The 15,347-nt window shown below is 34.1% G+C and overlaps 1 protein-coding gene across 1 annotated transcript; it reads left to right on the top strand.

Annotated features, from left to right (window-relative positions):
* Positions 1-275: 275 nt before the first annotated feature.
* LOC145296097 (NADH dehydrogenase [ubiquinone] iron-sulfur protein 5-like) lies at positions 276-13,911 on the top strand. The gene is made up of 3 exons (XM_080142237.1): positions 276-409; positions 9,781-9,990; positions 13,684-13,911. The coding sequence occupies exons 2-3, from the start codon at positions 9,790-9,792 to the stop codon at positions 13,777-13,779; spliced, it is 297 nt and encodes a 98-aa protein (XP_079998363.1). The 5' UTR covers positions 276-409; positions 9,781-9,789; the 3' UTR covers positions 13,780-13,911.
* The last annotated feature ends 1,436 nt before the right edge of the window (positions 13,912-15,347 follow it).

Below are 15,347 nucleotides of genomic sequence, written 5' to 3'. Positions count from 1 at the left end.
ATCTGGGACCTAGGGACCTCAACACTCAGTGAGTGAGGGTGTGTGATTTTGGTGCTAAGCGGGTTTGTCGGGATATGTATGTCGATATTTTATATTTTACATCGTGTTACATATGGGGGCGCGGTCCCTTATAGACATGATTCCAAATAGCAACCCCTTAAATATAAGTGGCAATATGCCTTGTTTGGGAGCAAAAAGGTTAATATTTTTTAAATATAAACTTATTCCTCCGTTACTGATTCTAAATGCCAAGGGGAATAACTCTATCCATAGTGATAGAGTTACTTCCCTTGCGTTTGTTAAACTTTGATTATCTCCCTTGAAAAATGCATTCTCCTTTTTCTGATGAATAAATTTCGTCCAATCTTAGGAAGTCGCTGCCTTTCGAAAAGTCCTTGAACAAACAGAGGTTAGTATGTCTTTATTTTTATTTTAAAAAGTATTTTAGAAATAAAAATACATTTTTTGAAAACAAATTCATTTAAATCTTCAAAATTTTATTTTTTTTTAATGCAAATGTTTTCTGTCCATCAATTTAATTTAAAATTGTAAAGATTTTGCTACGAACTACAAATATTTTTTTTTGTTTTTCATTTTTCATTTGAATTTATTTATTTATTTTTAAGTTATTGAATTATAATTATTGAAAAATAAGCTTTTGCCTTTTTATAAATCGATTTATTAAATAAATTTGGAATCCGATTGCATTTTAAGTTCCTTTTTTGATTTTGTTCGTGATGTTTGAGAAATCGTGTTGTCCCTCGAATATCTTGTGTGTATATATATATATATATATATATATATATATATTTATAACAACCAGTTATTCATTTTTGTGTACCTACATTAAATTTGAACTAGACATTTCTTTCATTAACTTAAAACTGGTTCTACAGAATTTGAACCAAACAACATCGACTTTTGCCATATTTAATCTAAAATAACACAAAAAAAGAATCCATTGTTTAAATTCTGTAGAAGCACCAACTTAAATAAGTTTCACTGTGCTTATTTATTTATGTTAGTATTGTTATAGATTAACATCTTCCGCTGAATGCCCCCCCCCCAATTCTACTTTTTAGGAGATTACGTGTAAACATCATGAAAAAGGGGATGAAAAAATATGGTAAACTTTTACATAAGGCCCATCTCATGTTCGTATATAACAAAATATTTTTTGTAGAATTCGGTGTGCTAAAAACGAATCTGATAACCGTTTCCGTCGCAAAAAAATAATTTACACGATATGAAGAAATTACTTTTTCGAAAAGTGGGTGATCACTTTTCCATGTAAATTTAACTTAAAATGAGTGCCCACTTTCTGGCCACCTGAGGGGGGCATTTTAGTGTTTATTGGCTAAAAGGTTGTTTCGATTTTTTTTTTTTTTCCTGTTTTTATCTTTCAATAAAGACACGAAGAAATTAAAAAATAAAGAAAAATCGGTATTATTTTACTTTAAGGTTCGTCTTACATTCGTATAGAAAAAAAAAAAGAAGTTTTTTTTTTAATTAATTGATTAGAGTAATTGTAAAAAGTGATATTCTCCTGAAGGTTGAAGGTCCAATCCTCAGTGTGGGCTATCGAAAAATACAATTGCAAATTACTTAGGACCTCTATCCAGCCAGTCATGGCCATGGCTGACAGAACAAGAGCATGCTACCCCCCCCCCCCTCGTGAAGTAAACAAAGGGCTTCGCTCGAGAATCCGTTCAAATTCCTGAGTTCGACAGAAATATTCCCAAGTTTGACAAGATGCACCTAAAGAAGATCGGAGGTTACATCGACCGAAACGTTGTGAAAATCACACTCCAGATGAGAACAGTAGTCCGATGAATCCAAATAATGAGTAACCAATCCTCATCTCAAAAATTCAGAAACGTCATACTCTTCTCCTCTTAATTTTTGTTATGGCTCGGTCCATATAACCTCTGGCCATTAAATGCATTTTTCAAAATAAAACCAAAAACCTGACACTTCCAAAGTTTGTGGAACAGTTCTTATCCCTGCTAGAGTAATTAAGAAATATGCCACTGAGGTCGCCCCTGTCCTTTCCGCACTCTACAATAAATGTTTTGCTGAATCTTGCTTTCCTGATAGTTGGAAAATTACCTGTGTGGCACCAGTTTTCAAGAACTCTGTAGAAAAAAATGGAACTGCAAAGTTATTGCTGCAATGCTGCATCCATCTCCTCCTGCTATGCTCTCAGAATTTTTTAATCTGTATAAATAAAACCGTACATGTCTGTTTTAATGTTTTGATTGTTTTCAAATTAGTTTATTTGAATGTCGAAGTTTGCACTCGTTTTCATGAAATGTTTATGAATCCTGAGCCAGTACTCTGAAATGAAAGTGTAGTACCTGTTTCTGGTTTATGTACTCATAGTGTAGGACACCCAGCGGACTCACCAAATATAGTGGTTTGCGAGTTGGTGTTCTCCAATTCACAGTTGGAATTCGCCGATAAGATTGTAAGGATTTAAAAATTTTAACCAATAAACTCTTAAACTATTGGTCACATAACACTGAAATTAACTGAAAATTTTATTTTTTATTTATTTAATTATTTGAAGACTATTATCCTCATCTTTATAGTTGTTTCACAATGTTTCAGTCAACTTTTCCTCTGACCTCCGTCAGGTGGTTAACCGTAACATGATAGGAATGCTGAATCTCCTGTGTCTTCAGTAATTACTGCCTTCCATAGTTGCTGTTGTCTCACCACGTTTTGATCAACTAATCCTCTGGCCGGATTTGGGTAGGATAGATCAACTATCTTCAGACTATGCTCACCTGGAATTGTAGAAATTCAATACCTTTATCCATTGCACCACGGGTATACAGAAATGCTTGCAAGAACAAATACAAAATGTTCATTTCAACTTATTGACATATTCGTATTACTTTTGTGCATATGCAAATTCATTCATAACTTGAAGTTGTTTGATTTTAAATCTTTCTCGTCTCTATCAGGATAGCTCAAATGGTAGAAAATGCATCTGGTACGCTAAATGTTTTGATTCTAGCCGAGGCTCCCAAGACATTGTTTTTTTTTTTTTTCTTAAATTTTGAAATAAGTACTATATATTAGGTACAATATAATGTTCAAAAGAGAATTGGTTCCGTAATAAGAAATACAAAGTCTGCATGAATTAAAATATATTTAAGCGTATTTTGTGACAGAGATCTAAAAACGGCTTCTGTATGGTGAGCTGTCCAAAGGAAAAAGAATCGTAGGACAGCAGAAATGGTTCAAGGACATCTTGAAGGGCTACATCAAACAGTTTGGTTTGTGTTCTAACTTATGGGAAAAACTAGCTTAAGACAGATGTTCCTGGTGTGCTGCAAGCCACAAAGGGGCTACAGTTGCTGAATCTGCACACAATAAAGAACGCAAGAGGAAATGTACCATTAGAAAAGACATAGCAGTTAACACCTCTGCTACAAAAATCATTCCACAGGTGTCCAATATGTGGAAAATACTTGAAAGCTCAAATCGATCTAAAAGTCCATCTCCGAACCCATAGAACAATTTCATGATCACGATCATTTTCATAAGTGATGAATGATGCATATTAATGCAGGTGTGTCCGAGTGGTCCATACTTAGACCCGCAGTATTCCTGATTGACACAAACAACCTTCCTGATGTAATTGGCCCTGTCAGTGGGGATTTAGAATATGCAGACTGCCCCCCTGCAGAGGGTAAAAGTCCCTCAATGGGGGTCCTGGATATGACCTTAAACTATATCCAATGGTGAGGCCCCAGCTTGTGGGCTTTGGGGAGTGTGGAGCCACCCTTTAATTACCATTGCTCCCAGGTCCACTCTGACCCGGAGTGGTAATACCTGTTAGGGTCCCAACTATGGGTTAAATAGAAACCGATGTGAAAACAACAAATATATTCCATTAAAAAAATTTTTCTTCAAAATCTTTGGATTTGGCATTAAATAACCTGAAAAGGGTTGATATGTCGTAAAATAAAAACAACCAACCAACCAATCCTGATGTAATTTAAATATTATTATGACATGTGTTTTTCAGAATTCTCTGATCTATTCCCTGCTTCCTTTGTTCCAGCTCGTTTGACTTGTTGATCTAGTGGTCTCCATCAAATTACTGTTTTGATACCTCATAGTAATACAGCTTCTTATTATTCCGGTATCTTCTTCCCAAGAACTGCAAGGCTGTTGAACTTTCTTCCTGCTGTTTTCCTCTTTAGTCTTTTCAAGACTAAGCTTAATAGGCATCTTCTGTCTTTGCGATAATCAACTTTTGTCCTTGTTGACTCCTTACATCAAGTGGCTTCATGCCTTGTCTGAATCGATTTCCATAAAAAAATTGTTGCTAAGATGAGTATTTTTATATATATATTTTTTTGTTACTCAAGTTCACCCATAACAAGGGATAATGTCACCACTTGGACGTAAGGGACTACTATTTGGGACCATGCCTAGGAAAGATTAACAAGATGTTGGTTTACATTACATTTAAACTTCTGCATATCAGTACAGCCAGGGAAGCAGGTAGCAGGAAGGGAATTCTAAAGTCCAGCTGTTCGGGGGGGGGGGGCGGGGAACTGTTAGAATAGAAGGCTTTCTGGCATTTAGGGACCTCAACAGTGGTGAGATTTTGTTGCGAAGCGGGTTTGTCGGAGATATGTATGTTGAGGGGACACAAGTGCAATGGGTTCATCAGAGCACATCCCATTAAAATATTTTTAAAATAGGCACAGAGATGCAGCATTTTGGCAATAAAACAGGGGTTGGAACAAAGTGGGATATATTAGATTGAAAACTTTTTTTTGGTCCCTATCCAAGAGGGAAAGGCTCGTGGTAGATGCAGCAGCCCAGATGTGGCAACAATACTCCATGCATGGGCGAATGGTAGCCTTGTAGATGTAGAGGATACTCTCAGGTGTGAGTAGTTTTCTAGCTTGATGGAACCCACCTTTGCAGCAGCCTTTGCAATATCCTCAATGCATTTGTTCCAGTTTATATTGCCCGCAAATGTTAGGCCGAGAAATTTGAAGGAAGAATTCTTAGGTAGGGCGTTATTTGTCATGGATATAGGCAGTTGAAGAAGCATCTTATAATTAACATTAAATGTTACCATCTATTTGCGACCCCATACCACTATGGTCTGGAGGTCATTTTTTAACGATTTTGCTATTGTCTTAGATTTATGTACATCCGTTCTTCCCACATGCATGTTAGAGTGTTGTATTATCAGTAAATATACCCATCTCAGACGCAATATTATCAGGGAGGTCGTTTATGAATATCAAGAATAATAGTGGTGCAAGGATCAACCCCGAGGCATTCTTGCATTAATGTTATGCTGCTTTGATATACGTCCATCGATGACAACCTGGATGGTTCTTTTGTCTTAGAAGGATCTAATTATATTTAGTATACATCCAGTTATATTGTAAAAGTTCATTTTCATTAGCATCCGTTTGTGCCAGACTTTGTCAAAGGCCTTGGATATATCAAGGGCTACAGCACTGGCTTCGTCTGCCTTATCCAGTACATAGTAAATGCCTTCAGAGATGACTGTTAAAATATCTGCATTAGAATGACATTGCCGAAACCGATACTGTTTGTCAGAAAGAAGATTTGCTTTTTTGAGGTGATGGACTAGTGCTTGATTAATAAAGGTCTCAAAGATTTTAGCAAAGAAGTGGAGGAGACTAATAGGGCAATAATTGAGAGGGTCTGTTCGTTCACTAGAATTCTTGTACACTGGTACCACAGAGGCCATCTTCCAGCTATTAGGGAAGCAATATTTAGCAAGGCATTTTAAGAGCTTGGAAAGTATGGGGGGCTAGCTCAGCTGAGCATTTTTTAATTAGTATAGTGGGGATGAGATCAGACCCACACGCCTTGGAGGTGTTTTTTTATGATATTGCGGACATGAGAAGGGGTGATTTTTTTTATTTTTATTTTTTTTATCATCTAGAGTGACTTCAGTCTGCATAGGGAAATTTGGGAGGGAGTTGTTTGTAGGCTCTAAGGTGGATATGATAAGGCAATATTTGCTGATGATCACAACATGCAGACAAATTCAACATTTGCTTATCGCAAGGTTGGAATCCTTAGAAAATAACCTCCAATCTGTAATAGAATGGGACTGAAAATTGTTACATTCAATGCTATCAAAACAATTTCCTTTAATAATTATAAGAAACATTACCAATCACAGATTGCCAGAGAATCAAAGTTCAAAATACATAGAAGATGCTGCTAAATCTGCTGCAAAGAAGGTGGGCTCCCTCTACCAGGCTAGTAAACTTTTTACACCTGATAGTATTTTAGTCCACAATACATTGTAGTCTAAATTGCATTGTAGAGAATTTACTTTTAATCTTCTAAAATCATGTGTAAATAATAACTTCCGTTAAAGTTTAAAAGGCAAAAGTCAAGTATCATGGTTTAATTATGCTCTCAACAGAAACATTCAATTTGAAGTGCCCCTGTCATATAAAAAAAAACACGTGCTGATTTTATGAAGTTATTTTTGCATAATCACTTGAATTAAAGTTAAATGTACAAAAGTCATGTATCATGGTTCAATTGTGCTTTAAAAAAAAAAAAAAAGTAGAAACATTCGAATGCATCTCTGTCTTGTAAATGAACCTACAGAGGATTTTATAGTTTGTGCGTTGATGAAAATTTTCATATGCACTTGTGATGTTAGGTTGCACTAATGTTAACTTTGGTTAAAACTAGCAGTTCAGCCCGGCTTTGCTCGGCCCCTATGTACTGTTCATAACTTGCCCTACGTGTGAATACACTTTATGTAAGATTTCAAATGTTTAGACCAAAATTTGTTTGAGTAATTTCGTAGAGACCGCAGAGGTCAATTTTTTAAAACTTTGACGCAAATCTTGACCCATTAGCATTTATTATTCTGGTCTCAAATCAAAATACAAAGTTTTACCCATGTCCAAGTTACCTCCATCTAAAATTTCAAATCTTTAGACCCAAAATTGGCGTAGGAGTTTGGTAGAATCTGCAAAGGTCAACTCTTTCAACTTTGGCCTTTTGGCAGCCAAACTTTTGCCCCAAAGCTGATTAAAATGTTTGCCGCATGTCTGAATACCCGTTATGTAGAAATTTTAAATGTTTGGATCCAAAATTGGCTGAGTAGCTTGCTAGACTCCACAAAGGTCCAATCTTTTGAACTTTGACCCTTTGGCAACTCAAATTTTCGACCCAAACCGATTAAAAGGTTTTTCCCAAATCTCAATACTCCTTATGGCAAATCTCGAGTCTTTAGACCGAAAATTGGCAATTATTTGGTAGGGAAATGTACACACACACACACACACACACACACGTTAACTTGGATCGATATATAGATTGTACTTCTTTCTTGAATCATATTCTTTTGATTATCAATTTTCAATACTTATTAGATGCATTCTAATCTAAAACCTATGTAAGAACACTTCCAGACACATCGGTCCTGGATATGACCTTAAACTATATCCAGTGATGAGGCCCCAGCTTGCGGGCTTTGGGGAGTGTGAAGCCACCCTTTAATTGCCATTGCTCCGAGGTCCACTCTGACCCCGAGTGGTAGTACCTGTTAGGGTCCCAACTATGGGTTAAATAGAAACCGACTTGAAAACAACAAATATATTCTATTAAAAAAATTTTTCTTTAAAATCTTTGGATTCGGCATTAAATAACCTGAAAAGGGTTGATATGCCGTAAAACAAAAACAACCAACCAATCCAGACACATCAAGTACCTTCGTGTGAAATCTAATTTATAAAACTCACTATGTTTGTCTGTCTCCATATTTTAAAACTCTATCTCTTCTGAAACTAAGTTGCAGAGCGGCACTAGGGGTCTAAAATGATTGTTTTTTTTTATGGACCATTCTTTTATGGGTTTTTAGCCAGTTAAAATAGTTTTTAAGGGGTCAAAAAATGGGTTAAAATTTTTAAAATCGTTATACATTTTGTACATTCATCTTCGTTTATTTTTAATCAGTTTTATATGCGTGTCACGTTGGTACAGTGGTAACGTCACCAGCTTTGAATGCTACAGTTTTGCTTTCGGTTTTGATTCTAGCTGATATATATATATATATATATATATATATATATATATATATATATATATATATATATGTATATATAAGTAAATTCTTGGTACAGCAAAATGGAAGGAGAAATTTCAGAGGAAACATAATTTAAATCAAAAAGATCAAAGAAACAAAAAAAAAACGGGCAGGTGGAATTGTTAAAATTTCCTTAAGGCCTTATCGTCTGACCCTCTAAGAGGAAATGTCAGAATGATAAATTAAAAGTTAAGAATTGAATGAGGAAAGAGGGAAATTGGTTTCAGCTGGAAGTTTTCTCTCACTGGTTTTCCAACTGAAACCAATTTCCCTCTTTCCTCATTCGATTCTTAGCTTTTAATTTATCATTCTGACGTTTCCTCTTAGAGGCTCAGACGATAAGGCCTTAAGGAAATTTTAACAATTCCACCTGCCCGTTTTTTTTTGTTTCTTTGATCTTTTTGATTTAAATTAAATTATATATATATATATATATATATATAATCTGGATGAAGTAAAACATCATATTTTAAGCATATTTTACAACCGGTCAAAGTCTCCCCTCCCGTTAGTATTAGATGAAAGAATAACAAAATGGTCATCCATTTGGACTATATTGGATCACTTTACTTAATGTTTGCATTTTGATACAGTCCTGAGTTTGTACAAACATGCATAAAGAATGTAGGAGGTTACTTCAACCAAAATGTCCGAAGTACATGAGTCTGAATTATCTAATTTTTTTTTTTTTTTTACTAATGTTATTAATGCTTTTTTCCCCTCTCAAACAAGGCACAGCAATTTCACTTGAATGTAAGGGATACTATTTGACACAAAATTTGCAGGGATACTATGTAGGGAGTTGAGCAGCAAGATATCTGTTCACATTACACTTCTGCATGTTAGTATAGTCAGGGGGAGCAGGGGCCCATGAGGTAATTCCAAAGTCTAGCAGTTCGAGGGAAGAAACTATTTAAGTAGTCTTTCTTGCATCTAGGACCTTAACAGTGAAGGGGTGGGATTTTAGTCAATTACTATTGCGTTAATATGTTGTTTCTAGCTGTATTTATATATTCATTTATTTATATATTTTGTTTGCAAGTTTTTATTTATTTATTTATATATTTTGTTTGCAAGTTTTTATTTATTTATATATTTTGTTGCATTTTTGTTTTTATTTATTTATATATTTTGTTTGCAAGTTTTTATTTATTTATTTATATATTTCTTTTACAAGTTTTTATTTATTTATTTACTTATATATTTTGTTTGCAAGTTTTTATTTATTTATTTATTTATATATTTTGTTTACATTTTTGTTTTTTATTTATTTATATATTTTGTTTGCAAGTTTTTATTTATTTATTTATTTATATATTTTGCTTGCATTTTTGTTTTTTATTTATTTATATATTTTGTTTGCAAGTTTTTATTTATTTATTTATTTATATATTTTGTTTGCAAGTTTTTATTTATTTATTTATTTATATATTTTGTTTGCAAGTTTTTATTTATTTATTTATTTATTTTGTTTGCAAGATTTTATTTATTTATTTATATATTTTGTTTGCAAGATTTTATTTATTTATTTATATATTTTGTTTGCAAGATTTTATTTATTTATTTATTTATATATTTTGTTTACAAATTTTTATTTATTTACTTATATATGTTATTTGCAAGTTTACATTTAAGTTTTTTTTTATTTGCAGGCTTCAAGAATGTCGTCGGCACCTTTGATTTATACACCGTTAACAAAATTCACAGAGCATTGGCTCAGCCATCAATTCAGCAGATGTGCGGATTTTGAGCAGGATTTCTACAGATGTGTTTCTCGAATTGGCTACAATCGGTTCCGCATGACCGAGGAATGCCACAAAGAATATGACGACTTCAAGGAATGTGTGACGACAAGGAAGCAGGTAAGACTGCCAATGCTTGATAGCTCAAACATTACAGCAGCTAAGATATTTAGACGTAAAACCAGATGAGGCCGGAATAATGTAGATGTATATAGCAACAACATATCTCTGGCCAGGTCTTTATTTATCTCTTTCCCTCAGATGCATTTATATTGTTTTCTTCAATGTTTTCCATGGCTTTCCTCTGTGAACTGGCCTTGCTACCTCAACTGTTCTGCATCAACCAGGGCCTGAAACCTTCAGGAAAAAAGGGCTAGCTTTGAATAAATCCTGTAGCCAAACAAAATAATTTTTTTTATCATTTTTGGTCCATTGGTTCTTCATAGTGTTGGCATAAATATTCAAAAGAGAAAAGAATCTGATATGCGAGCTGCATCGATTGTTTTTCCTTTCATATTGGCGCACGTGTAAAAATTCTCAAATTTGATAAAATCACACAGAAGACTCCATTTTTGAGTGAATCTGACACCAGTTTTGGATTCCTTGAGCCAAACCTATAATGTTCCAAACTGAAAATGTTCAAGAAAATATAAAAATTATAAAAATGTTGCTTAGGTGATGTTTTGCGCCATTTATACAAAACATGAAATGTCCTAAAAAAAAAAAAAAAAAAAAAAGCAACCGCTTGGAGTTACATGCTCAAATTTTCAGGATTTCGTAGTTTTTATGATGTCCATGTGTTTTGCAAGTTGCAACACAATTTGAGGATTCGGGTTTGAAAAAGTAGTGCAACTACATTATATTAACAAAATTTCAAAAATCGAAAAAATAGATTAAAAAAAACAAACAATGGTATCTACTCACTTTCTATATCAATTTCAACAAAAAAAAATATCTACTTAATTAACATGTCAGAAGTACTTAAATATTACTGCATTATTTTAAACAAAAATCACAACTTTTCAATCTTTATCGTTAAAAAAAACTGTCACCATATTTTTTTGGAAACGTGTGACATAATAAAGGAAGTAACACGATTATGCTAAAAACAAGGCAGAACGCACAATTTATTAAAAAATTGTCAATAGTTACACACTATTTACCTCCTTTTTAAAACTCTCCGGTATTTTTGTAGCCCAACATTTTATATTTGTTAATTTTTGTCAAAAAAAAAAAAATGCTTTCTTTAATAATTATTTTCTACCTTTATTGTTTTTCATAATTTTTGGATCTATTCATTGCTGTAACATGACAATTGGGTAGAGACCATTGAAAATCAATTATAAAACTTTCAAACTTCGGTATTATTGTCAAGTTGCACCTAAAATCCGAAATATCTGGATAATTTCCCATGGAATCACCGTAACTCGTATCCAGTCTTCCAACATGACCATACCATCAAAGTCTCCTGTTCTGCATGCATCTTCTAAACTGTTCAGATTTAATCTTCCTTTGAGGTCATCAGAACTAAACCTGTCTTTAAAAACTCACATAATGCATCCGTCGTATCATTCTTGTATTATTTATTTCTCTTTATGCAACGCATATCCTCAATCCTCACTGGCTAGGGTTCACTTCCATATATCACAACACTTTGTACATATGCATGTTTGATAAAAAGATATTTATAAAATTAGCAATTGAAAATTCCAAACAAATTTGTATTTGCATAAATTATTAACCCTTATCCCTGAGTGGTTTCTGGGCCTTAATAAGTGGTGATTGCAGATGCATCTCATCATGGAGCTGTTATTGCACTGTAGACAAATGATAGAAGACTGAGTGAAGTCCTAGCATTTACTGCTATACAGCATGACACTCCTGACACAATCTATATATATATCTATAAAAGTGAAAGTGTCTGTGTGTGTGTGTACATTTCTCTACACAATAACTCTGTCAATTTTCAGTCTACAGACTCGAAATTTGATATACAGGGTACTGAGATTTCGGAAAATCTTTGTAATCTGTTTTCGGCCAGAAATTTGGCTGTTAAGGGGACAAAGTTCAACGATTTGACCTTTGAGAACGCTACCAAACTCCTCCGACAATTTTGGGTCTAAACACTTGAAATTTTAGATATAGATTCCTTGGACATGCATCTAACTTAATAACTTGATTTGAGCCCAAAACAATAAATATTAAGGGGTCATAATAGGGGTCAAAGTTTAAAAAAAAAATTGACCTCTGCAGTCTCTACCAAATTACTCAGACCATTTCTGGTCTAAATATTTGAAATTTTACATAAAGGGTATTCAGAGATGTAAATGTATGTATGTTTGCATGTGTGCTTAAAACTTTCGACAAAGGCGACAGATTTTACCAAGATCAGTATCGTTTTAAAGTTCGACCTTTCATACGACAAATATCGAAAAATTGGCTAAAATCATTAATATCTTCACCTTCAACTGGGCACTTTGCTACAGGGGGGGAGGTTTGCTTTTTTTGCTGATATGTTTAAAAGTTATCCTCTCCTTTCGATTGTCTAGCCTTAATTTAAACATGAGTCACTTCAGGTCTGGTGGATGGTGGTTGAACTGCAAGGACGTCAGGGTTTTTTTCCCGTTCTTTTCCTCCTTCGCAGTACGGGTTCAAGCCTGCCTTCCTACTACTACTTTATTTTATTTTTTTTGCTCAACATACACATCCAAACACCCGGGCAAGGCCGGGCTGAAATGCTAGTATATATATAAAAGTGGAAGTCCTGTCTGTCTGTCTGTGTTTGTCTGTGTACATTTCTCTACACAATAACTCTGTCAATTTTCAGTCTACAGACTCGAAATTTGATATACAGGGTACTGAGATTTCGGAAAATCTTTGTAATCTGTTTTCGGCCAGAAATTTGGCTGTTAAGGGGACAAAGTTCAACGATTTGACCTTTGAGAACGCTACCAAACTCCTCCAGCAATTTTGGGTCTAAACACTTGAAATTTTAGATATAGGTTCCTTGGACATGGATCTAACTTAATAACTTGATTTGAGTTCAAAACAATAAATGTTAAGGGATCATAATAGGGGTCAAAGTTAAAAAAATTGACTGCTCCAACATCCGGGCAATGCCGGACTGAAATGCTAGTATATATTAAAATGAAAAGGGTTATCTCTCCAGCATAAAAAAAAATATCACTGTTGAAGAAAAATCGGTACTTGTACAGTTTAGTCAAGACATTACAAAATGAAAATATCGAAAAAAGGTTATATTTCACATATCCGTTATGAAACGAAGTTCTCCGGAAAAAAATTTCACTTAATTTCATCAAGTAGTTTTTTTTTTTTTTACAGCGAAAAAACAATTTCTTATGATACCGAGCAAAAGGTTCGATTTTTAGGAAGAAAAGCTAGAATTAAAGATGGGGAGGGGGTGTCGGTGCTTTACATTGAGTTATCTCCCCGTGGCATGTTGTTCGGCTTCAGCAAATTTCACAATGGCTGACTTCAACGCGTTCTCATAAGAACGTGTTTTTCCGCTGTCAAAAAAAAACTTTTGATAGAAAGTGATTAAAGTGAACATAAAATGAGGGAAAAATAAAGACCTGGCCAGAGATAGGTTAGTTTAAAGGTCGGTTTCCGACAGCAGCCAACATATAAGACGCATATATGATGTTTTAATGTTTGTTTCCGATTGAAAAAATGACACTGAATATTTCTTTTGTTGGCATCAACTACTCGCATTCCCCTCCTTCGTTGTTTCTTTCCTATTGCATCCTATTCATTTCCGTTTAATCTGATTCAATGTTTTCCTTATCCTTTCAGACGGAGCGTTATATCGCCATGCAAAATGAACGGAAGAAGCAAGGACGTCCAAATATGGAACGCCCAGCTGACTACTCTGCCAAAGTTTTTCGATGATTCTTACATCTTTAGACACATCTTTTGTGTTTATATTGTTTTAATGAAGATAATTTTTTTTTTTTTTGTCCATTTTGCTTTAACTGTTTGGAGGCAAAATTAGAATTCAATAAATTAATTGATATATCTTGATTTTTTTTTTTTGTGTTTTTAATCGAAAACTAAAGATGAAAGATTCAGCAATATTCTTCTTCAAGTGTCCGATCTTGTTTTGCAGACATTGATGATCATGGCTTTCCATTCTTCCCTGTTCTGTCTTTTTCATGTGGTCATTGTTGGAGTCCACTTTATTCTTTGCAAATTTGTTTAAACTGTGAATTTTGTGTGTTGCCTTCCTCTGCTCTTGTTTCCACATATTTTGCAACTCCATAACAGTTTTTCTAGTTCGTCAGCCCTGATTATATGGCCAAAAAAATTTAAGTTGTCTTTCTCTGATGGTATTGAGAAGGGATCTCTTGTATCCAGCCATGTCCGTTACTTCTGTACTTGTTTTTTTGTTCTGGTCCAAGAGACTTTCATGATTTTCCAAATGAACCACATCTGCACTGCTTCTAGTCGCTGTTCTGTGTCCTTGCAAGATTATTCCATCTTTTTACCAGATTGAGTGCTTTTATGTATTTCTGTGTAATATGAAGTGATATATATATGTATATAAATATTAGCGATTGAATGATTCTAATAGTTTTTCGATTTCAATACAATTACTGATTCTGTACAAAATTCCCGATTTCAATACAATTACTGATTTTGATTTGTTATAAATCCCTAAATATTTAATGATATAGTTATTTATTTTTTATTACTGTAAATACACTAATAAAGTTATATATACCTTTTATTCCGCATCTTTGATTAAATATGTGGGTGTGTGTTCGATCTGACATTTCTATTAAAACCCTACATTTCAAATTAAAAATTATTGAAACAAACGTTTTAATATACTCAATGATGGATATACGAGCAACTACATGAAGATGAACTAATTTGCATATTCCTTTGAAAATCGAGTGTTAATTATTTTTTACGTTTTCTAATTAGATGATTGGTTTCATTTCTTTTTTTCTTTTTTTTTTTTATTCAATTTTCACCCCAAACAAGGCACAGTGCCACTTTGAAGTAGGGGGCTACTATTAGGGAATTAATTTGCGGGGTCATTATGAAGGGAGAAGAGTAGAAAGATGTTTGTTAACATTACACTTGAACTTCTGCATATCATTGCAGTTGGGAAAGCAGAATCCCGGAAGGGAGTTCCAAAGACCCGCAGTTCTGGGGAAGAAACTATTGGAGTAAAAGGCTTTCTTGCACCTAGGGATCTCTACTGTAAAGGGATGAGACTTAGTAGCTTGTCGGGTTTGTCGGGGGTAGTTACGTCGGGGGGGAGGTACAAGTGTTTGCAGTTCGTCAGAGCATTCACCATTAAAGTATTTGTAGAACAGGCAGACGGATGCAACATCTCGTCGATGGGACAGAGGTTGAAGCCTAGATGACAGTTCAGGACCTATCAGGTTGGCGACTCTTTTTTGAACCCTGTCCAGGAGCGAGAGATAAGCAGCAGATTGAATTTTATT

This window comes from Euprymna scolopes, chromosome 16 (genome assembly GCF_053919585.1).
Source record: "Euprymna scolopes isolate OS-2025 chromosome 16, ASM5391958v1, whole genome shotgun sequence".
NCBI lineage: Eukaryota > Metazoa > Mollusca > Cephalopoda > Sepiida > Sepiolidae > Euprymna > Euprymna scolopes.
This window is presented reverse-complemented; position numbering and strand designations above follow the sequence as displayed.

What these genes read in the sequence shown, in the direction of transcription:
- LOC145296097 (XM_080142237.1), top strand. Translation starts at nt 9,790, where the DNA reads ATGTCGTCGGCACCTTTGATTTATACACCGTTAACAAAATTCACAGAG. An exon ending in GTGTGACGACAAGGAAGCAG is followed by an intron (nt 9,991 to 13,683) that starts GTAAGACTGCCA and finishes TTATCCTTTCAG; the next exon opens with ACGGAGCGTTATATCGCCAT.